A 22,687-nucleotide genomic window follows, 5' to 3' on the forward strand; every position below is an offset into this window, starting at 1 on the left:
AAAGAGGCACCATGGGTCCTCTGGTCCTTGAAGTTAAGTCCACAGATGATCTTTATGGAGGTGAAAGTGGGGCAATTCACTCTTACTCATAACTGTAAGCTATTTCCAGGGAAACCTAATTTCCAAGAAATTATACTGAGTCACCATGCTACGCAGTAATCAGACTGATTCAGGTCATAAGAGTCTTTTGGAAGCGTCTCAGAGGCTTAACTCCTGGGAAACCAGAAGGCCATGCCAGCTCTGGTGTTCCCTAACCATCCCAGACCTTCAGGAGAGCTCTTAGACCAGTGCTTTTTAAATATTAACATGCCTATGAGTCACCAGGCAATCTTGTTAAACTGTATATTCTGCTTCAGTAGATCTCTGGAGTAGAGTCTGTGATCTGCCTGTCTAACAAGCTCCTAACTCAGTGCTGTTGGTCTGTGAGCCACACTTTGAGTAGAAAGATCTTAATCACTGATTCTCAGTCTTGTGTACATTAGAATCACTGGAGAGCTTAGAAATTACTGATGCATGTGTCCCACCTCAGAGAATATCTGATTTAATTGATACAGGGTGTGGCCTGGGCAGCAGGATTTTTCAAAGCTCCCCAGGTGCTTCTCATATGTGGTCAAACTCAGGAGCCTCTGCCTCAGACGTCATCATCCCAGCCCTGGATGATGCTATCACCCCGCTTTTGCATAAAGCCTCATCATCTTTATGCCTCTTTTTCTCCATCAGGCTCACCTTGAAAAAAACAAAACAAATCAAAAAAAACCCTGTCCAACACTCTACCTGTACCTCAAGAGCTGAACGTGGCCACAAATCTCAAGTGGGTCCCAGCACTCCTGGGCTAACTCTTCCAGCTGATTATTTCAAACCTTCTCTCCCCTCAGTCCTTCAAAGTCCCCTCTCAATTCTGCACAAAACTCCTCCTCCATCACTTTAAGAAAAAAAAAGCAAACTGGAAAGATCACTTTATCTTTGCACCATAACCGTATTCTCTTCCTGCTCTCTGCACCCCCATTCATGCCCTGGGTCCAGGCCCTCTCACTTACCCAGTGAATCGCCTCCCAAAAAGACCTCTTTCATTCCTGAATCCCCAGTGTCCCACTTTTTTGGATTATTCCCATCACTCTTTTACATATCGTCATAGTCCCATCACCAGAAAAGCCTCCTGAGCCGTTTTCCAGTCACTGCCCTCTTTCTCTGCTCTTCCCTCTCTTGCCAGTCTTACAACTCTCTTCAAGTCTGAGAAATGATCTTGCCAACTTCATGGTTTATATTGCCAAATTCATGGTTTATCTTCCTGGGGTCTCTCTCACTTGTATTTGACCCACTTAATCACTCCCTCTTTCTTAAAATCCTTGGTCCATTTCATGTCTCTCACCTGGGTCACTGTGCCTCACACTCTCCCGTACACATTAGCCTCACTGTCGCCTCTGTGTATGTTCCCTATCGCCACGTCTGTGCATGGCTAGTCCCCTCCCTTTTCTCAGGTCTCTTATCCTCCACTATCACCTCCTAAGAAAGGCTTTCCCTTCACTTTCTTTAAATAAGCCATCACCACCCATCCCCATAGCCTTGTGTCTGCTGACTGATTTTTTTCACCACCTAAAATACTACAGATTTCCTTGTTTTTTGTCCATGTATTCATCAGAGGACTCATCCAGTAATAATATAAACCCCATAAGGGCAGGGAGTTTGCTTATTTAATTTTCTGCTCTCTGCCCAGAATTTGATCATGTCTGACACATAGTAGACACTCAATAAATACATAAAAGTTCCTAAAATCCTTCTCCAATTCCCACTGAGAACGCTTAAGCCCACTGCCTGTCCATTATAGAAAAACAACTCAATTGTAAAATTTCCCTTCTGATTCATGACTGAATGTCATGACATTTCTTGTCGCTGATTAAAAGAGTTTAGGTATTCTAACAAACCCACTAGCTATTTCCACCTTGGTTCGTGGAGCTAGTTTATCTTTCTTTTCCTGTAATGCATTTGCACATCTTCTGCCTCTGTGTGCACATGTCCACAAATATGATTCAGGTCCCAAGGGAGTAACTGTTTCAAGAGCTTGAGTTCTTAAAAGAAAAAAATCCCCCATTTCTTTAAAAATACATAATTGCTGCCTCTCCTGAAATATTTTTACAGTGTGTCCCTAGAGGAGGAATTCCAGCTGATGGCCCAGTGCAGGGCAAGGCCCATAGACAGACTGTCTGGCTCCAATTTATGCTCTGCGCTTACATGGCTAATAGGCGTTAGTATTTTGATATAGAGAAGTGCTGTCCTTGATCCTGACTTGGTTATACACTGATCACATCCGGCTGAAAAGCACACAGTTAAGGGCCAAGAGCTACTCATTTTCTTCATCTCCCCTCTGTCTCTGTTTCTGTCTCTGTGTCTCTTGTCTATCTCTCTCTCTCCAACAAATGTCTTGGGAATAGTTTCAGTATTTTCATAGAACGCTACACAGAGTAAATTTAAGTTGGCAGAGGTTCAGTTTGCCCCATATGAAACTCTGCTGTAGACACTTTGAACCGATTGGAACTGTTATGCATGTATAATATGTATCAGAGCTACCACAAAACCCTGTTACTCACTTTATTATCCCACTTTCCCCCTCTATCCAAGTTTTCACTGTCACTTCATTGCAGACCCTAAACTCAACACTCACTACAGTTAAACTGAGGAAAGGCAGTAACCCTTGATTCATAAGGTGACCATAATTCTACAAACGTCTAATGAAAACGAGCAAACATCTCTGTATAAAAGTTGGCTTCAATCCAGAAGTATGTTTAATTCTCAAATGCCTGATAAAGCCGTGGGATTGCAGGCTCTGGCAGCTCCTGCTCGGTGCTCTGCAAGGGCGAGGGTGTCCAACATGACAGCGACATCCACCAACTTCCTGTCCATCTCTCTTGTATTCTTACATCTGGGGGTTCTTTAGCTGGAAAATGGGGTGCTGAAATCTGCTTACTTAGAATTAGCTATCCCAGTGACTTAGTAAACTGGAAAAAGAAAAGAAAAGTAAAACCAGATATTTGAAAATAAGCCCTCACCTGATGTTCTCTTAGAAACAAGATCAGCACCTCTTACAAGCACGGCTTTCCTTGGCTTGTGGCATGGCTATTCCTAGCCCTTCTGTGTCAAGCCTTCGGCATAGGTGACAAAACACCTCCCTTTCAACAGGCCTTAGCAAAATACAGCCAGTTCACACTCACGCAAACCCCAAACTGAAACTTTCCCGGTGAACCAATGAAGTTTTGCCAAAATGCTTACTAAGTCCTGGCTCTAGGAGCCTGTGTGATGTGGAATTGCCAGAGCTCGAGAAACAAATAACTGCCCCTTCCTTTGCCATGGGGTTGCATTCCAGTGGGGTGCTCAAAAACAGTTTTCATCATGTCATACGCTATGCTTCTTTGTTAGAGAATTCTTGTTGATTTTTTAAAAATTATATTTGTTTGCATGCCTATCAGATGCACAGAATGCATTCTTCATGGATTTTCCTATCACTGCTTAGGTATCATAGAGAGTTACGTGCTACAGAAGCGTGGCATTGACGAAAGTAACAATAAAAAAGAAACAGTACGTTTTCTCCCATCCCTATAAATCTGATCTGTAAATGCAAAGAATGTGAGGCATGAACATAAGAAATTGAAAAATTTTATCTAAAACTTTAAAAAGAAAAATTGGCAAATCATACGATAAGACTTTAACCAATCTAGTCTCAAGAAGGAAAATCTTTTATAGAAGACATTTCTGAACCCCCATCTGAAATATATATCTTTAGGGCAGTAATCATCAGAAACATAACATAGTCCTGTGGAGCTCAGTTTTATTGTCTTGCATCAGTGAACATTCCTCAAAAGCATAGAGCATCACTAATGGAATTATATGTTTTCATGCTATAATTACATTTGATTTTTCCTGATATTTCTGTAGGCTTTTTGTTCATGGTTCCATGACTAGATGGAATATTTACAAGTTTTCTGTGTCCTCAGCCTAGTCAACCCCCCCACCACCATAACAAAAGAGAGAGGGAGTCTGGAAACAGGAATTTTTTACAGAAAGAAGACACGTATATTTTTAAATTTTTTTACCTCCAGAGATTTTCTTTCAGCAACAGCAACAAAAACATAAACAACAAAAAAAAGAAATAAGAAAAAACAATTTTATATTTGAAGGAAACAGAGCAAGAGATCCCTCTGAGTTTTGAAACTCCTTGAGACACAAAATGGGGCACTTCGTATTTTTGTTCTCGTTCTTGAATGAATACTTGTTGGATAAAATGGAATTTATTTGATCTTTGGGTACATTGCTCCAAATGATCCTGTCACTGGAAGACAGATGAATCTAGCATAGAGTCATACTGGCCAGAGGACATAACACCAAGATGCCATCAAATATGTGAACGATGAGTCTCTGTTTTTTTTTTTGTTTTTTTTTTTTTGTTTTTTTTAATATAGAAGAATTCCTGTTTACTTTATTTTCATTTATTTATTTATTTATTTAAGATGTTGGGGGTAGGCGTTTATTAATTAATTTATTTATTTTTGCTGTGTTGGGTCTTCGTTTCTGTGCGAGGGCTTCCTCCAGTTGTGGCAAGCGGGGGCCACTCTTCATCGCAGAGCGTGGGCCTCTCACTATCGCGGCCTCTCTTGTTGCGGAGCACAGGCTCCAGACGCGCAGGCTCAGTAGTTGTGGCTCACGGGCCTAGTTGCTCCGCGGCATGTGGGATCCTCCCAGCCCAGGGCTCGAACCTGTGTCCCCTGCATTAGCAGGCAGATTCTCAACCACTGCACCACCAGGGAAGCCCCGAGTCTCTGTTTTTGAGAAGAGAGAATGTCTAGCTATGAAATCCACAGAAATCTCCAAGAAAGAGATGTAAATAAACTGTTGGGGGCCTCCCTGGTGGCGCAGTGGTTGAGAGTCCGCCTGCCGATGCAGGGGATACGGGTTCGTGCCCCGGTCTTGGAGGATCCCATATGCCGCGGAGCGGCTGGGCCCGTGAGCCATGGCTGCTGAGCCTGCGCATCCGGAGCCTGTGCTCCGCAACGGGAGAGGCCACAACAGTGAGAGGCCCGCGTACCACAAAAAAAAAAAAAAAAAAAAACTGTTGGAAAATTATGTTGACACCCAACATATTATGATTGTCCTCTCATCTTCTCCCACATCAAGTCTTAGCTTTGCTCAACATCTCTGTGACCTTCTCCTCTCTCTCCTTCTCAGCACTCAGTTCCTATTCTGTAGGTTTTCAACACTACAGAATATGAGGCTGACATTCACTTCAAATATGGTTACACTCTAGGATTTCCCCCCTCAAAGTATTATGGAAGTACAGAGGGAAAACATTGGTTGTTGCAGTATAGGTGTGACATAAAGAGGGTCTTCTTCTTGCTAAGTCGAGGAAGTTCTGGGGTGTATATGAACACTGCTTGACCTGACCTGGGTTGCATATTCTTATCATAAATTGAAGTAACGTTAGCATTACATTTCCCCAAGTTTAAATACATTTCTTGAAATGCCATTTATTAGAACATTGAAAACACAAGTTTGGTTCTCTCTCCTCACATCCCTACAGTCTGGCTCCTGGCCCAGCCACTCAACCCAAATCACCCTCTAAGGTCTTCCAAAATAACTTCTCAGCCAAAACCAATAGTATCCGTCTAGATCTGTCAGCCTTATTTGAAACCATTTTCTTCTCCCTGACAACACCCATTCTGGTCTCAAATTCTGAGGATTTGTCCCTTCCAGGTTTTCTCTTTTCTCATCTCCAGAGTCATATCCAGAGCTGTTCTCCTTTAGAGATCATTCCAACTCTGATCATTTTAAACACAAGGTTTGTGCATGACTTATTTCCCTAGCCCTAAAATAAAGGGCTTACTTTTTAAAATAAAGTCTTACGCCTCTCTATTCCAGGCTTTCAACTGTAATTAACTGTGGTAAAATACCAACTCTGGTCTTCATTCTCAACTCCTTGCTGCTGTGTAATCTCTTAGTTTCTATAAAGAAAAATTAAGTCACTTTGACTTTTTACTAAATCCCCTTACTTTCATTGGACTTCTAGATGTATATATTTTATTTTTAGACATTTCTATATTATATTTACTCAATTAATATTCCTTTAGCCCTACGCCACCCTTCCCTCTTCATCCCTAGTCAAATGCAGGTTAGATCAGACTCTACACATATTCAGATAAATATTGCCTGTTGATCAAAATAAAATCAATAATGAAGTTAGAGCTGCTCTGCCAGCTCTTCCTATCCCACCTCCAGACAATATCATCTGCTCTCCTCCTACAAACATCCAATAGACCTACTTTTCTCTCTTTTATACTTATTTGTTGTCATTCTTAAAAGGACATCCTTTTCTCTTTTTAACAGATCTGCTCCATTCTTCAGTGTCCCATCCAAGTACCTTTCTCCAAAGGACTTTCCATGGAGTATATGTAAACTGGGTCCTGTGAACTAGCTTGCTTCCTTCCTCCTCCTCTCATGAACATATAGCTTTATGTGAAAATGTATCTAAGTCATTCTTCTGTTCATATAAAGTTCTGTAAATTCACAGATGTAGCAGTATATTTAATATGTTGTAGATAACCCTTTAGAAAGGCACCTTTTCTGATAATTGGGAAATCTTTTGCATCTTAGGTTAAAAACCTAAACAGGGCATCCCTGGTGATGCAGTGATTGAGAGTCCGCCTGCCGATGCAGGGGACACGGGTTCGTGCCCCGGTCCGGGAAGATCCCGCATGCCGCGGGGCGGCTGGGTCCGTGAGCCATGGCCGCTGAGCCTGCGCATCCGGACCCTGTGCTCCGCAGCGGGAGAGGCCACAACAGTGAGAGGCCCGCGTACCGCAAAAAAAAAAAAAAACAAAACAAAACAGTCTCCACCTCCTTACCCCCTACAGGCATATGCACTTAAGATAATTTTAATAATAACTGTGGTTATTGAAAATTTACTTTATTATATGTGCATTTCCTTTTCAGGATCCCCCCATGGCTGTAACCCTTGGACTCCGAATGGAGGAGATGATTTTTAATCTTGCTGATACACATTTATTTTTTAATGATTTAGAGGTAAGAATTTACAGAGCTAAGAATAGTTGTATCAAACTATTAAAAATCTTATATGGTTTCTATATATGCAGATAACCTCAAAAAAACCAGAAAGATAGAAATTTAGCTGAAGAGAACAGTAAAGTTCCTGTCAAGGGGAGACATTGTATATGCAAATATAAACAAAAGCGAAATTGTGTTAATGAATGATACATATTTACTGGTGCATATTTAGAACAAAAAGTGTCTTCAAAAAGGAGGTCTGCTTTGATGTCTCATACCATACACCCCTGTCCACTACTCCTGGTCCTTTTGGTGTCTCAGCCACAATTCATTCCATCTTTGTAATCAGCATTAGCTTTTCCAGGTTACTAACCAGGATGCAATTTAGGTTAATCACTGTACAATAGTTAGTCACAGATACTGTTCTTGGTTCTAGCGTGGATCGTTAATTAAAAAAAAAAAATTTTATTGGAGTATAGTTGATTTACAGTGTTGTGTTAGTTTCAGGTGTACACCAAAGTGATCAGTTATACTTATACATATATCCACTATTTTTTAGGTTCTTTTCCCATATAGGTCATTACAGAGTATTGAGTAGAGTTCCCTGTGCTATACAGCAGGTTCTTATTAGTTATCTATTTTATACATAGTAGTGTGTATATGTCAGTCCCAGTCTCCCAATTTATCCCTCCCCGCCCTTATCCTCTGGTAACCATAAGTTTGTTCTCTACATCTGTGAATCTACTTCTGTTTTGTAAATATAGATAATCCGAAACTTAATTCTAGGCATTATCATTCCCTATTTCTTCCCCTTCTGGATAAAACCATGCAAGAGCTATTTACATAGCACTTCTGACTGGTTTGATTGCACTTATTTTCTCTTTTTTTCTTAATTCATCTTTCCATTTCCAACCTCAAATGAAGAGAAAGTAAAAGCAAAAACAACAAACTAAAAGAACCCAAGAAAAAATAGCCTCAGGATAGCTAAATAAGTACTGTAATAAGGTATATAATATGAGTGCTAATGATCTGAGCTATTAGGCATTCAGATGATAAAATTTGAAATAACTGAGTAACTTGGGCACTGGACAGAAGTTCTTCTCTGTCAAGAACAACTATGCTGAAATAGATTTCTCTTTCTTTTTTTAAATGACTCATTCAAATTGATTTTTATCCCATAATTTCACAATGAAATTAAAGCATTTATCTATAATCACATTATGAGTGAAGATGGGGATTATTATTACTGAATCTGCACCTTGTGTTTGACATTTTATATTGGGCTTTCCATTAATTAATTAACAAACTTTTGGAATAAATATGTTTATCACATTATTTTTGTAGAGAAGAAACTGTAGGGTTCACCAGCATAAAAATCATGTCTAAGGCTACCTGCTAAGTGATAGAACTGGGATTTGAAACTCTGGAATTTGTCTGGCTCCAGAACACATACCCTGTCCCCATACCATGCTGAAATTAACAGACGTGTGCAAGGAAAGTAAGCCAAGTTAGTGCTTTGAATAATTTTTTTTTAATTGACAAGTTCTTAAACCCAGTTTTAGTTACATCTGAGGCATGAGTAAAAGATGTGCTGTTCAGTATATCCCATAAACATATGTGTTGGAAGCCTGTGTAATAGCATTTTCTTTCTTGTTCTCTCTGCAGTGAGTCACTGTTTTTACTGGATAATAAAATTTAAATTCTGTTTAAAGAGGTTTTATTTTTTTTTCTTTAAGAGACACTATGAAAGATCAGTATTCTTGGGCAAGTCTTCCAGTTTTAGATAATAAGAAGTAATAATCACCTCTCTAAAACCTGATTTAAATTAATCTTGCTACTTATTACTGTCTACTGTATAGAATGATTTTATATATACACAATAATAGGAAACACACTTTAATCTTTTGGGAACTTGATTTTTTTATACATATATGGTGATAACTTTTTAGGTTGATATTTCTGTTGGGTAAAATGGACAAGTCTCATTCTAAAAAGAATTCTAAGATTATTACTCCTCACAAGCCTGTAAAACACACAAAAAAGAAGTTTGATATGGTTTTATCCAAGTTTTACAGTTTTATTTCATTTCATTTATTATTTTTACTAGAAATAAATGAAATAAATGACTCTAGGTATTTAGTGGCACACTGGAAGCCAGATGGAATAAATTTATCATCCAACTTCTAACAGAACACTAAAGTGAGAACATATGATGAATTTGAATATAACTTTATATTGATGATGGTGAATTTGAATATACCTTTAGCAAGTTTGATGTGAATATTGGCATATCAGAAACATGTGGTCAGCTATGGTGCTTTAAGAATTTTTATTTTGGATTTGATACTATATAAAACATATCTTTAAAATACCCAACAGGATCTCAGGTAGAAATAGTAACTGAGAAAATATTGATATTGACTTTCTAGTCTATGATGGTAGCTTTTTAGTTGTGTTTTAGAAAGTGATAAAAATTCCATTTTACTCAAACACTAAAACTTAGTATCCAACAATAATGTACTAAATCAATGAAATGATTTAGTCTCTGCATAGAAATTGATTGAGTTCTCAGATGTGCACACACCCACGTGCACGCACATCCAGGTGCCCAAGGAAACTCAGAGGCTTATGCTAACTTAGGTGAGATAAACAAACACTAAAACTAATAAAATCTAAACAATAGCTTTCAAGATCATTCAGTAAAGTTACATACATACCCACTATCCTCTGTATCTGATTTTGAAACTTTACTTTCTCCCAGTTTTTTATTTCAGTAAACCTCTTATAAGCAAAGATTGTCATGAGCTTCATAACTGGTATTAAGCTATGTCTGCTTCTACTGACAAAGGGAATTCCTCAAGAGAATAACTTCATCATTAGCCTATTATGTGATTTCCCCTTGTGTATTTAATCTCTCAGTGTTCCTTTTCTTAACCTAAAAATCTAATTTGAGACTCAAATCCTTCAATAGCTACTGCAACATATGTAGTAGCAGCTGCTCTCACATAATTCCTTAAAAGATACAAATTTAAATCCTCTTAATAGATACTTCACTACATCCTGTCCAACTGCAGAGAAGGCAAATGCTCACACCACTGTCCCTAAGAAGTGAATACTCTCTGTTTAAATAAAATGTTATTTCAGTTAAAATAACTTCCAGAAGAGAAGGCACCAGGGAGTTTTGGCTAACAAAAGTGAGAGAAGACTGCTATGGATTATAACTGATACAGATCAGTGACAACTTTGCAGTCACCTTATAAGACAAAATTAAAGAATTTAAGATTAGTGCCAGAATTATTCCAAATGTTTGAGTTCTTTCACTGGTTTGTTAAAGCCAAAGCATGACACTGTTTTTATTATTTTGTGTTTTGTCAAAATGTTTCTTATAAAGTTCCTCTGAGTGAACACTAATTGAAGAACAATTATTTAGATTTTTCTAAAAATGTAAGTGATTGAAGTTCAGGCTTCTTTCACTGGACTGTAATCCTCGGGCAATGGTCCAGAGTCAACAAGCATAGTTAACTAGGCATAAATTTAAAGAGAAGTTCCATTTGGAAAAACCTCAAACATAACTTCAAATATGGAACTCATGGTCCAATAAGTTTGATATACTGATGTCCTCAGGAGTAAAAAATAAATTTGGGGGCAAAATGTACAAATTAATCATATGAGTTAATACTTGAAATGTCAGAGGAATTTCTATAAAAATTATATGGGAGGATATTAAATATAGAAATTACTTCTAATTACCAGTGTAATTCATAAGACCCCCCCTTTTTTAATATCATTAGTTTATTATAAAATTATGGAAATTGTTTATATGATAAAAGATTTCAGAACCTCAGTGGAATCAGAAGCTTCGCATGATTCTATTTCAATAGTGGTTTAATTTGGTCTTCATACTTACCAAGAACGTCACCAACTCAAGAAATAATCCTTGCCATCGAGAACTACTTTGCTGCCTCAGTATTCTGGAAGAACTTTTATTTTCAGCTTTCATACTAACTAGTTAAATCTCTTCACCCTTTCCTTTAGAGCCCAATCCAAGAGCTACTATAGTTGCTTTCAATACTTTTCCCTGAGAATTTTCTGGAAGCATAATGCCTTCTTTGGTTAAAGTTTGGGCTGTGCTCCTTTCAACAAACACTCAGTCAAAATGGGGAAGAACCTCTGTAAATGCCTCTCCTGTAGCCTCAGCCCGTACTCTGTTCTCCTGCCTTCCCCTCCACTCTTAATATAAATATCTTCTTACAGCCCTTACCATCTAGAATATTATTATTTTTATCACCTAACTATATGTTAGAAAATTTAAATGATTGTGGTAATTCTGTCATGAACTACATTTGTCTAGACTTCTGCCATTCATTCAAACAAAGAAGTGTTGAGTGATTACTTCGTGCCAGAGAGTGCCTTAAGTGTGGGTATAGCATATCTGGGTGACCCAAACAACCCCCTCAGGGAGCTTCCAGTAAGGTTAACTTTTTGAGGCCCTTCCTTACTTATGAATATATTTATTCAAAAATTACTAAACCTATAATTTATGTACATAATATGAACCTTTAAAATTAGTTGACCTGGATTTTCAAGTTATGTACTAAAATTGTATTGATTGAGCTACTCACTAAGTTTTATATTTTAAAAGAAACCTGAGCCAACTAATTTATCCTCAGACTGCAACAAGATCTAATATACTCAGTGTGGAAAGCTAGAGATAAGATATTATATATTTCACCATCAGATACTTCCAAGTCCTATAATGATTATAAATAGTAGCTGAAAAGCCTTTAGTATGGCATCTTATTTTCAAATTTAATGATTTTTCAGAATTGATTTTGAATGATGAACTCTAATTATCTGAGGGGAAAAAATGAGGCCCAAAAGGCTAAACCATACTTACTCTGAGGTTAGTAAACTAGTTATTGAAAGCCCTACCAAAATTCCACCTTCAGATCATGTACTATTTCACTGGAACTATGCAGATTATTTGAAGATAGAAAACGACTCTTAGAACAGCAAAGAAGAAATGAATTCTTTTCCAGAAAAGTTACCATTTGCTCTGAGTACACTATAACTTAGGTCAATTATATGGGCGTATGTACCTAAAGTTTATTTTCCTTTGAATTTGTAGCACATTTGAGTTGGTAAATCTTCATTACTCCCTTTTACTTTCAGTATTCTTTTCAGTTTAAAGATTTAAAACAACCACAAAAAGTGTCGGCTTCTACAGTTATTAGCTTTTTGCTGGTTGAAAGATCAGGACTTTTAAAACAACATCAGCATGATTCTTTTCATGGTATCACTGGCCCAGCAAAAAGGAAGTCATAGAAATTTAACAGAACACCATGATCATCAAGCCCCTCTGTTGCTGCTCCAAAAATAATAAATAATAGTAACCACTGAGGTGTTCAGCCCAAACAAGTTTTGAGTATCTTCAGATTAGCTTTATTTTCATACTTAAATATGCTTAACAGAAATGGCTGAAAGTGATCACCAGTGATTATTGTAAAGATTCAAGAAAATTTCTTCTCAATAATTTTAAGATTAAAATTATTTTTGTATTTGCTCTAAAGAAACTCACATGCCATATGTTTTCAGGCCCCTTTTAAGGTCCTCTTCTGGAGTTAGATCTTACAGAGTAGAAATGGTGCCATTTCCCAGCGTGAGAGGGTGGGATGGGTGGGCAAATGCTGCCCTCTTCTGGCCATGGGCTGATCAAGTGGAAAGATGGAAAAAGCTTCAAACAGGGTGACAAGCATCGTTTGAAAAACAACTCTTCCAATGTTTTTAACAGGAGTGTGATCAAGTTCATATAGATGATGTTTCCTCTGATGATAATGGGCAAGACTTAAGGTAAGCCATGCCTTTCAGTATGCTCTTTCCTACAGAAATTCAGCTGTGAAGTTTTGCACATGTAATTATTTCTTTTTAATGTATTTTGGGTGTTGCAGTACCTACAGTTTTGCAACTGATGGCTTCCATGCAGCTGCAAGTAGTGCAAACCTTTGTTTGCCAACAGGTGTAAGAGGAGGGGTTGACTGGATGAGGAAGTTGGCTTTTCGTTACAGAAGAGTAAAAGAATTATACAACACCTACAAGAACAATGTGGGAGGTATGTGTGGCTTTTACAATTTAATAACGGTACTGCAGATAGAGGTACAATTTCAACTGTAGTTTCAAGTTTCATATTAGGGACTATCCTTCTGTAAGATAAATTACCAAGAGCTCATGCTGGACGACAGTGAGCCAGAACTTTTAGTTTCTTAGAGTTAGTGTGTGTGGGGGGGAAATCTAACTGCAAAATAAAACGTGCAGCACTGTCAAAGGAATTGGGAATTCTTTGTGCCCAGATGTTTGGTCAAGATTAATTGCAGGGCAGAAATAGAGACACAGATGTAGAGAACAAACATATGGACACCAAGGGGGGAAAGCGGGGGGGTGGGAGGGGGTGGTGGTGGGATGAATTGGGAGATTGGGATTGACATGTATGCACTGATGTGTATAAAATGGATAACTAATAAGAACCTGCTGTATAAAAAATAAATTAAATTAAATTTTAAGAAAGATTAATAGCAGGACATTTATTTTGCCCTCCCTCAGCTGGGACGCTCTCAGTGAAAACCAGACAAAGGAACTGATACAGGCTGTGGAAAGATCTGTCTAAAGACAAGAGCCCTAGTCAGTGAAGCAGAGTTGTTAGCAATCATTACCTTTCTGGAATGCTATCAGAAATAAATGCAAACTGTGCTTTATGTCATTTTGAAGACTTCAACAAGTTAAATTTATCCTGTCAAAAACTGCATATTATCTGACAGTATATCTTTGCCATGTATAGTGTTAACTATATCATGGTTTTTATAAGTTCAAGTACTCTGTAGGTAGTATCTAAACCATTTTGTACTCATTCATATATTACAGGTGATATCAAAACCTGTAACATCAAAACTTAGATCTTGGATGTGCTTCTTGGTATAATAAACCTTGATGGTCTTTATTATTAGGATCAATTTTAGAACAACAAGATCGTATGATTAGTTATGAGGTCACTTAACATTCTTCTCTCGGGGCTTTTTGTTTGTTTCTCTTTTTTTTAAAAAAAAGAGGGATGGTTGAGTATAAACCAGAATCTAAAATTGAAATAAGACAGCTAAATATATATTTGTGCATGCTATACATGTGTATATTTACATATATGTCATAGAATGCAATATAGTAAATAAAGTTTTCATCTATAAAATATATACTACACCATACACATCTTAAGGTTGGCTGTGTGTCTATTGGCCTTGTATCCCAGTGCCTAGATAGCTTGAAGCACGTAATAGATGCACAATAGATGTTCAGTAACTACAAGAGAACCAAAACATGTAGAACCATAGACAGTAATAATGTTAGAACCAAAACGGCGCTTAGATATGGAAGATCTTTATTTCCAAATGAGAAATAGGCTCCTGCAGGCTACTAACCTGCCCATGCATTTAGGCAGGCAACTTAGGTTTCCTAATTCACTCTAACACTCTATACAAGACACTTCTGTAAAATCAAATAAATAGGTATTCTATTTAAAAGCAATTGAGGGTAATAACTTTAACTTTAAGATAAATATCCCTTTGGGAAATCTGAATTAATTTTTATCATTCAGGCGTGTCATTATATCCCTCTTAAAGGGTATTATTAAAATTATTTTAAAATTAACAAGATTACTAGTAAATAATCGTATAGCTTAAAAAGTTTAAGCAATGAGATATTAATCCATTTTTTGTGATATGTTAGCATCTCTTTATTGAAATAATGACAAATGAGGCTCAGTAGAAACTATAAATTTTGGTTTAAAAAGTTATCCACCGAGGACTCCCCTGGTGGCGCAGTGGTTAAGAATCTGCCTGCCAATGTAGGGGACACAGTTTCGAGCCCTGGTCTGGGAAGATCCCACATGCCGTGGAGCAACTAAGCCCGTGCGCCACAACTACTGAGCCTACACTCTAGAGCCCGCAAGTCACAACTACTGAAGCCCGCATGCCACAACTACTGAAGCCCACATGCCACAACTACTGAAGCCCTTGCTCCTAGACCCCATGCTCCACAGCAAGAGAAGCCACTGCAATGAGAAGCCCGTTCACCACAATAAACAGTAGCCCCCACTCGCCGCAACTAGAGAAAAGCCCATGCACAGCAATGAAGACCCAACACAGCCAAAAATTTATTTATTTATTTATTTACTAAAAAAAAGTTATCCACCTATAAATGAACTCTTAATATTCTGAAATATGAGTTAACTAAGGAACTTTATTTTTAATAGATTTACATGATCTTGTTTCCTCATGAAAGCAACAGCTTTTTCAATAAAATTAGTATGCCTACTTCTTTTCTTATCCTAACATCAATGTAGTTTTCAACCATCGTCTATAGTTGTATCATAGGCTTCAGTATTTTACACAAAATTCTTAATTCCTTTTTACAAAACAAAGTATTTCTGACAGCTTTAGCACTAGTATTAGAAACAAATTCTAGAAAACTCTATAGCTATATGCGATAATGTCATTATTTCGGTTTCCAAGTGGTAATGGTTGTGATTATTAAGAAACTAAACATTTTCAGACAACCAAAGTATTTGAGGTTTGTATCTCTAGGCTGGTAGACCCCTACTTCTTCTCCACACCTATCCTGTCAGTCTTCTGGAGTAGTTGTCAAAGCTCCTCAGGTGACTGGCATCCACCGTGCCAGATTCTAGGATCAGTGAGGGCAGAGACTGGGACCCACCCTTTCACTGTTATATCCCTAATTTTTAGCCCAGAATGTGATGTGTAGAAGTTGTTCAATAAATGTTTGTGGAATGAATGAATCAATGGATAATCAATTCTGAAATGGAAGATCAGTGTTGATATCAATCTCTCTCTTTTTGATATGGTGGGAATAAAAATCATCTGGAGTAGACAGAAGGAAGACCAAACTAGGCATCCCTGAAAAATGTTCATCTCTTGACTCTGCCCTACTTTTCTGTGTTGCAGGACTTCTTGGCCCTGCCAAGAGAGATGCGTGGCTGCAGTTGAGGGCTGAGATTGAAGGTCTGACGGACTCCTGGCTAACAAATGCACTTAAATCTTTATCAATTATTAGTACTAGGTAAGCGGTATTGTTGCAGTTTCTATATTTATTGTATTGAAGATGTAGTTCTAATAGCATAGCATATATTAAAATGTTTTAATTCCCAGATTTGTTTTAGAGTTTGAAGGGACCTAAAATTCCCTGTGTGTGTGTGTGTGTGTGTGTGTGTGTGTGTGTGTTTGGGGATGGAGGATGGGGGTTGCTGCTTCTCAGAATAACTGGGAGATCCATCTCTTTACCGTTCTCTCCTCATGACCCCTGATAAACCCCATGGGAATGTCATTTGACTTTCAAATTTAAAAAAAAAAGCACTCTGTTGGTGACAAAGTACAGAAGATGATGGCAAAAAACACAATACTGTTTATACAATTAGTGCATGTTTTTAAGTCTTTTATGCCATTATAGAGAATATACGTAATTTGAACACATCAAAAAAAAGCAAGAGGAAGCTCCTGAAAACTTGTAACCTTTGTGTTGTTTAGTTCAAACAGTGAAATGCTGACTTGTTAGTGTACATAATAGAACTGAATTGACATAACTAGTTGTGTACCATGTGCCATAAATGCTAATTAATAATATAAATCTGGAACATGATAGCTAGTAGGGTGGGGATGAATATTTGTTCTATCCTATTCCTTAGTTTTATTTCTGTGTTGGATGAATAAATAAAATCATGCTTAGCAAATGTGTGCATAAAAAATTCAGAGAAGAGCTAATATTTGGACTGATTGAATCAAGATACAGAGACACCTTAGCAGGGTAAAAGGAGAGTCAAATCAGAACATGGAAGTAAAAGAGTGTGTCCCAAATCCCGCACGTGGCTTTTAACCACGTGGCATGACAAGCCACTGCATTTATAGCAGAGTCTCTAAATGGAAGGGGGAGGGGGCAGTAGATTCCTGGGTCAGGCTGGGGAAGCAGAACAGAGTACTTTGCTCAGTTCTGGGCACCTCATTCCAACAGGGGCTGTGACATATTTGTAGCATCTTGTGTCCAGCAAAGTGGCCAGAAGAGTTTAGGCTGTGGAAACTACAAAAAAGGAACAGTCAGAGGGAGGAACCAAGGAGTTTAGTCTGAAGAAGAGCCGTGTGTGGAACAAGATTACCAATTTCAACTACTTGAGATGTTGGGCTGGAAATAAATTACATTTCTCTCTGCATCTATGAAGGAGAGAGTTGGTCCCAATGACTAGGAAGCCAGTGAAGGGAGGTTCTGGCTCCATGTGGGAAGAATTGTCTAACAATTAAAGCTGTTTTAAAATGGGACTTGCTGCCTTGTGAGCTCTGTGCGGTCACAGAGACACGGAGACCAAAGGGCAAGAAAGCTGGGATGTGAGGACAAAAGCCCCTAAAATCGTGTGTAAAATGTAGAAGGTGCTTTCATTATTTTTAAAGAGGTCTCCTAGATAGTTAAAAACCAAAGGGTATTACATTACATTGTTATATAGATTATCTATGTGTAGCCATTGTATATTATATATAGATTATTATTAAACACACGGGTATGTGATATAAATAGCTAACTAAATAAATAAATGTATGACAAGGAAATGAAGGGGAAAAATAAATCATTATACATTGAAGTTTTAAGTACCATGAAAGTTGCCAAGTTATCCACATCTATCACCTTATTGGTAAATTTCACAAACTCTGTCAGAAAAGCAGATGTTTACACTAAACACTGCTGAATTATATATCAGAGCCTGTAGCAAAGTGTGTACACTCTGACTCTAATTCCTCTTCTAGGAATGTAGTCAAAGGACATAATCATATGCATAGGAAAAATTTATATGTAAGGTAGCATTGTTTATGATACTGAGAAATCAAAACCATCTAAGTGACTAAGCTTAACTTTAAAAAATGGTGGTGCAGCCACAAGATAGAGTAGTTTGCATACATTATGTTTTGTTGGAGAGGGAGAATAATGGACAATATGACATATATAAATAGGCTCATGATAAAAACAAATGAAAAAAGTAAGATGTAAGATTACACATACAGTATGATCCTAATGGGAAAACAATCTACATGCAGACTGAAAATCCAAAAATAAATGCACAAAATGGGGATAGCAGTTATCATCTCTGGATGGTTAAATAATTGGTATTTTTCATTTTCTTCTTTATATTTGCTTGCATTTTACAAATGTCTATATATGCAATTTATAAATGTATGCAATGTTTGTAATTGAAAATTACAATGCATTATAAATTGCATATAAATATATGCAATGTTTGTAATTTATTTATTAGATTTCAAAGCCTGTGCTATATTTTATTCCACCATGTTTTCATTCTGTAACACTCATCTATATATGACATTGAATAACATCTTATTTTGATGAAATATGATGTAGAACCTTGTGTCACAATACAGTAATGTATTTGTGTATTATTCTTAGTAGTCTGCCATTATTTGGGGAAGTTTTGTCTGATCATAGGCAAGTCACTTTCTAGCTCTCTATTTTTTTATTAGTAAAATTTAATATTGTATTCATGATACTTATTAAACTTCTACCTCTAGAAGTCTTTGTTTCTTTGTCCCATATAAATTGATAAACTCATCATTTGTATCTAGGAGTCAGTGCTCCTATTACAAAAATCAGGTGTCTATGGAGATAATTTAGAAGTGAAAATGTTTTAAAAGGCTATCATTATAAAAGTTTTATAATTGTTTTTAAATAAATTGTAGCCTTCTTTACGCATGATATGTCTAAAGAATATAAAGCATAATATGAAGAGTACTGGGGGCTAAGCATATACATACCTATGAGAATTTAGCACTCAACTTGTCCTTCTAAGTTGCCCTTGAGACCAGTTTTCTGAAAATCAGTCTGCAGAATTCTAGAGAATATTGTATCAGCCCTTACAAATATGTATTAAAGGCTCATGATACAAAATATCTAGTAGAGAAAGGTGCTTAGATATGTGCCTTCTGATTCCCAGTTTCAGGTGTGTGGTTTGAGCCCCTCCAGGTGGGACAGCTCAATTTCCCTGTAATCCAGAAGGAAGGGCCACAGTCCATTCTTTTCCCTGACTCAGGCTAACAGTCTCCCCTCTCTTGGTGTTTCCTTTATCTCACCTTCCCCACTGCACCCTCAACCCCCATCCTGTCTACTGTGAAAGAAACAGATGTAAATTGCAGAGTGGGAGATTCTCACTCCCAAAGGGTAAGGCCTTAGTAGATGGATTAAAACAAGGCCCATTAAATGCAGTTTGCCCTTGGTTGGTAGAGGGAGATTCAGGAACTCAACCCCTTCTGTTCTAAGTAAGAATCCTCTCTATTTTTACTTCTTCAGGATGCACATTTGTCAGTACCTTGATTGGGACTTTCTGGGCTGTTTCTTGCACAAAATCTAAAAACTCCTCTTACACATCCCATCACCTCCTCCCTTCCTGTGTCCTCTACTTTCCCAGGCTCTAAAAACTCTGGGACATGGAGTCTTATCACCCTAAGAAATACCTTACCTGCCTCAGATAACAAAGTCCCTTGTGACTCTTTGTATATGTGCAAATTTTATGAAAACTGCTGATGTGCACACTTGTAAAACTCAGAGGTAAGCCATGCCCCCTTTAATAATCTTTCCATGATTGCCGCTGGCCGAGGTAGGTATCCTTCTGTGAGGTTCCACAGGGACCTGAGGAGATCTTGGTTATAGAACACATTTCTTATTCGCAGGGGTCTATTTACTTGTCTCCCTCCTGTCTAGCTTGTGATCCGGATGGGAGGGCAAACTTATTTTCCTTCACTTCCTTCATTTTGGAGTGTATTTCTGGCATCTGGCATTGTGCCTACCAGGTGATAGGTACCATACACAACTGTTGAAAATTGAAAGGGTAGGTTATCAGGGACTGTTCATTCTGGAATTGAAAGACTGAAGGATAATTTAACATTGGTACTATTAGAAGTTATCTAGTATTAGAAAACAAAAATGCCTGTTTCCTCCTCATCTTAGGAGTAACTGCGTAAATGTCTTGGTAACAACAACCCAGCTGATCCCAGCACTTGCGAAGGTTCTACTCTATAGTTTAGGAGGTGCTTTTCCCATTGAGAATATTTACAGTGCAACTAAAATAGGTAAGAAAATTATTTCTAACTCCTTGTGAAATATGTTCATATCTGTGTTTTGGGGGATTGTCTTAATGTGTGTCTCCACATGATTCCCTCTTTCATCAATTTTGCTATAAGAATATCAAGCAAATTTGAATAGAGCTTGAATAATGAAGTCCCCTGCAACTCTTTGAGCATGTGCAAACTTTATGAAAACTGTTGCCTATGAAATTCTGAACTCGGTATCTGGATAGTTCTGACTCTTTATATATACATATACATTTATATTATATTTGTATTTCATTATGGCACATGTTATCTAAATAATATACAGTACCTTTAGCCATAGTATTTAATATTTTACCTAATATGGTATATGGTATTACATCCTTGCATGTGCAATAATCTAGATCTAAGATAAAAATACGGCTTTGGCATTATAAGGGAGTATCAGATGGATTGAACTAGTAACCTTAATTCCAGGGGAAAAAAATTTCATGAATCAGAAAACATAATTGGAGCATTCATTACATATGAATGGCTGGAAATCCACATTTACAGAAGTTCAGTAGCAATCAAAGAACTACAACCTTGTTTATTTAGATCATAGCTATCTGTGGAGCCATCTTTGACTTTAAGTGCCTTTCAGAGGCACTAAGACTTCTAATAAACTTTCAGAAACAAAGCTCATCAACTTCTGCCATCTTGAAAGAGTTAAAAGAAAGCAACTCATGTATTCTGTTGTCTGTCAAGGAAATGCCTGGGGAAATAGATGGGTTGTACAATGTGCCTTGAGGGTCAACAAACTTAGGCTCTGGCAGCTTGACAAGAGTTCAGAATCCTAAAATCCCCTACCAGAAATAACCTGCCCAGGGCCTTGCAGAGTTCTGATATTGGCACAGGCAAAAAGAGCCCCCAGCTACAGCTGTTTTGGGAGTATAGTTAAAGAGAGCCTAGCTTTCATAAAGTAAATTCCTCATTGTCCTAAGCACTGCAATTCAGAGCCCTGGTACCAATCCCATTCATTTTTTATATAAGTATATTTATGCTAACAGGATTAATACATCAAACCTGATTTTGCTTTTTGACAAATCAAGTAGTTTTACACAAGCATAAACATTTCCTCTAGTAAGGACAACATTCTTTCTTATTGGCCAAATTGTTCCTTATCTTTAATCTGAAAAAAAAATCATTTTTATTTTTCCCTTTAAGCTAGTATTTTTTTGGAGTTCTGAACTATCAGAGTAAGAAAAAGTGAAAAAGAAGCCATGACTGAATGAACATGCTGGGAATGAAATTCAGAGAATAATGCCAATGGTTGTAAAAACAAAGAACATGTAAAAATTCTGTGGTATTATTCCCATAGTGCAATCAGAGGATACTAGTGTCACCAGTGCTGTGGCCCAAGCAAACAGCACCCTTAGTACAAGTAATCTGAGCAGACTAGCTCCCAGCCACTTGAAGAAAGGAATTGTTTATCAAGATAAATCCACATCTTAGTATTTCCTCTTTCGTTCTAGGTGAACCTTCAATTTTTCAGAGTAATAATTTTAGCTGACTTGTCTATACTACTTAAAACAAACTAGATAAAATGTAGAATTACACAAATAAATGTAAAAACTGATAGCTGCTTGTAAAGTTGTTCCTATAGTCTTTTGATGGACTGAAAGGTATAAAAGAGATATAATTTTTTTTTCCAATTAGATACTTAGCCCTACTGACTTTTTTTGGAGTGTGAAATACATTCATTTAATAATCTGTCTTAAGTAAAGACTTAGAGTATTCAGCTATATTTGTTGATTTCATAAACCCAGAGTTTGCAAGCAAGTTTAAGTGATTGATGTTCAAGAGAAAGTAACTTAACACTTTATGAATCTTTAGGTTAATGAATGCAATGGCTGGAAGAATAAGCAGTGCATTGTTTTTCAGGCAAGGAAAGCTGTTTTGAGCGTATAGTGTCCAGATTTGGCACTAACATAACTTATGTTGTGATTGGAGATGGCCGAGATGAGGAGCATGCCGCTAATCAGGTAACTTCGCTCTGAACTTTATCTTGTTTATCTTCCAGGAAAAGAAAGTTGCTTTGAACGAATAATGCAAAGGTTTGGCAGAAAAGTAGTATATGTTGTAATTGGGGATGGTGTAGAAGAAGAACAGGCAGCAAAAAAGGTAACCTGTTTCAAACAATGTTGGTGTGATACTTCTAATGCAAGCTTTTTTGTTTGCATTCCTGTAGTTTGGCCCAATGGCAGCTTGACAAATGATTTAAATTTATAGATGCAAAGCAGTAAGAGCATGAGAAGGTCAGTACTTACATTCAAATAAACCATTTGGAGTCTAGCATTTTTTTTTTTTTTTTGCCTGAAACTTCATAGGAAATATAGGAACATTTAGTTACATTTATTTGTGAGTGTGCTTATGTGTGTTTGTGTGTGTGTGTGTGTGAGTGTAATACACACAGATATAAGAAAGATGGGGGAAAAAAACCA

General features: G+C 37.3%; 1 protein-coding gene across 9 annotated transcripts in view; it reads left to right on the forward strand.

Annotated features, from left to right (window-relative positions):
• EYA4 (EYA transcriptional coactivator and phosphatase 4) overlaps window positions 1–22,687 on the forward strand; it is a gene marked incomplete at both ends in the record, with an annotated part of 230,504 nt that overhangs the window by 204,704 nt on the left and 3,113 nt on the right. For 6 of the 9 annotated variants that reach the window (XM_079716542.1, XM_079716539.1, XM_079716540.1 and 3 more), the window contains 6 exons: window positions 6,976–7,065; window positions 12,839–12,897; window positions 12,996–13,156; window positions 16,053–16,167; window positions 20,104–20,225; window positions 22,267–22,367. In XM_079716542.1, coding sequence (XP_079572668.1) covers window positions 6,976–7,065; window positions 12,839–12,897; window positions 12,996–13,156; window positions 16,053–16,167; window positions 20,104–20,225; window positions 22,267–22,367 — 648 coding nt within the window. Of the gene's footprint in view, window positions 1–6,975; window positions 7,066–12,838; window positions 12,898–12,995; window positions 13,157–16,052; window positions 16,168–20,103; window positions 20,226–22,127; window positions 22,229–22,266; window positions 22,368–22,687 lie in introns of all 9 variants that reach the window. The other 3 variants (XM_079716541.1, XM_079716545.1, XM_079716547.1) reach the window with 1 other exon arrangement.

This window comes from Hyperoodon ampullatus, assembly GCF_949752795.1.
Source record: "Hyperoodon ampullatus genome assembly, chromosome: 12".
NCBI lineage: Eukaryota > Metazoa > Chordata > Mammalia > Artiodactyla > Ziphiidae > Hyperoodon > Hyperoodon ampullatus.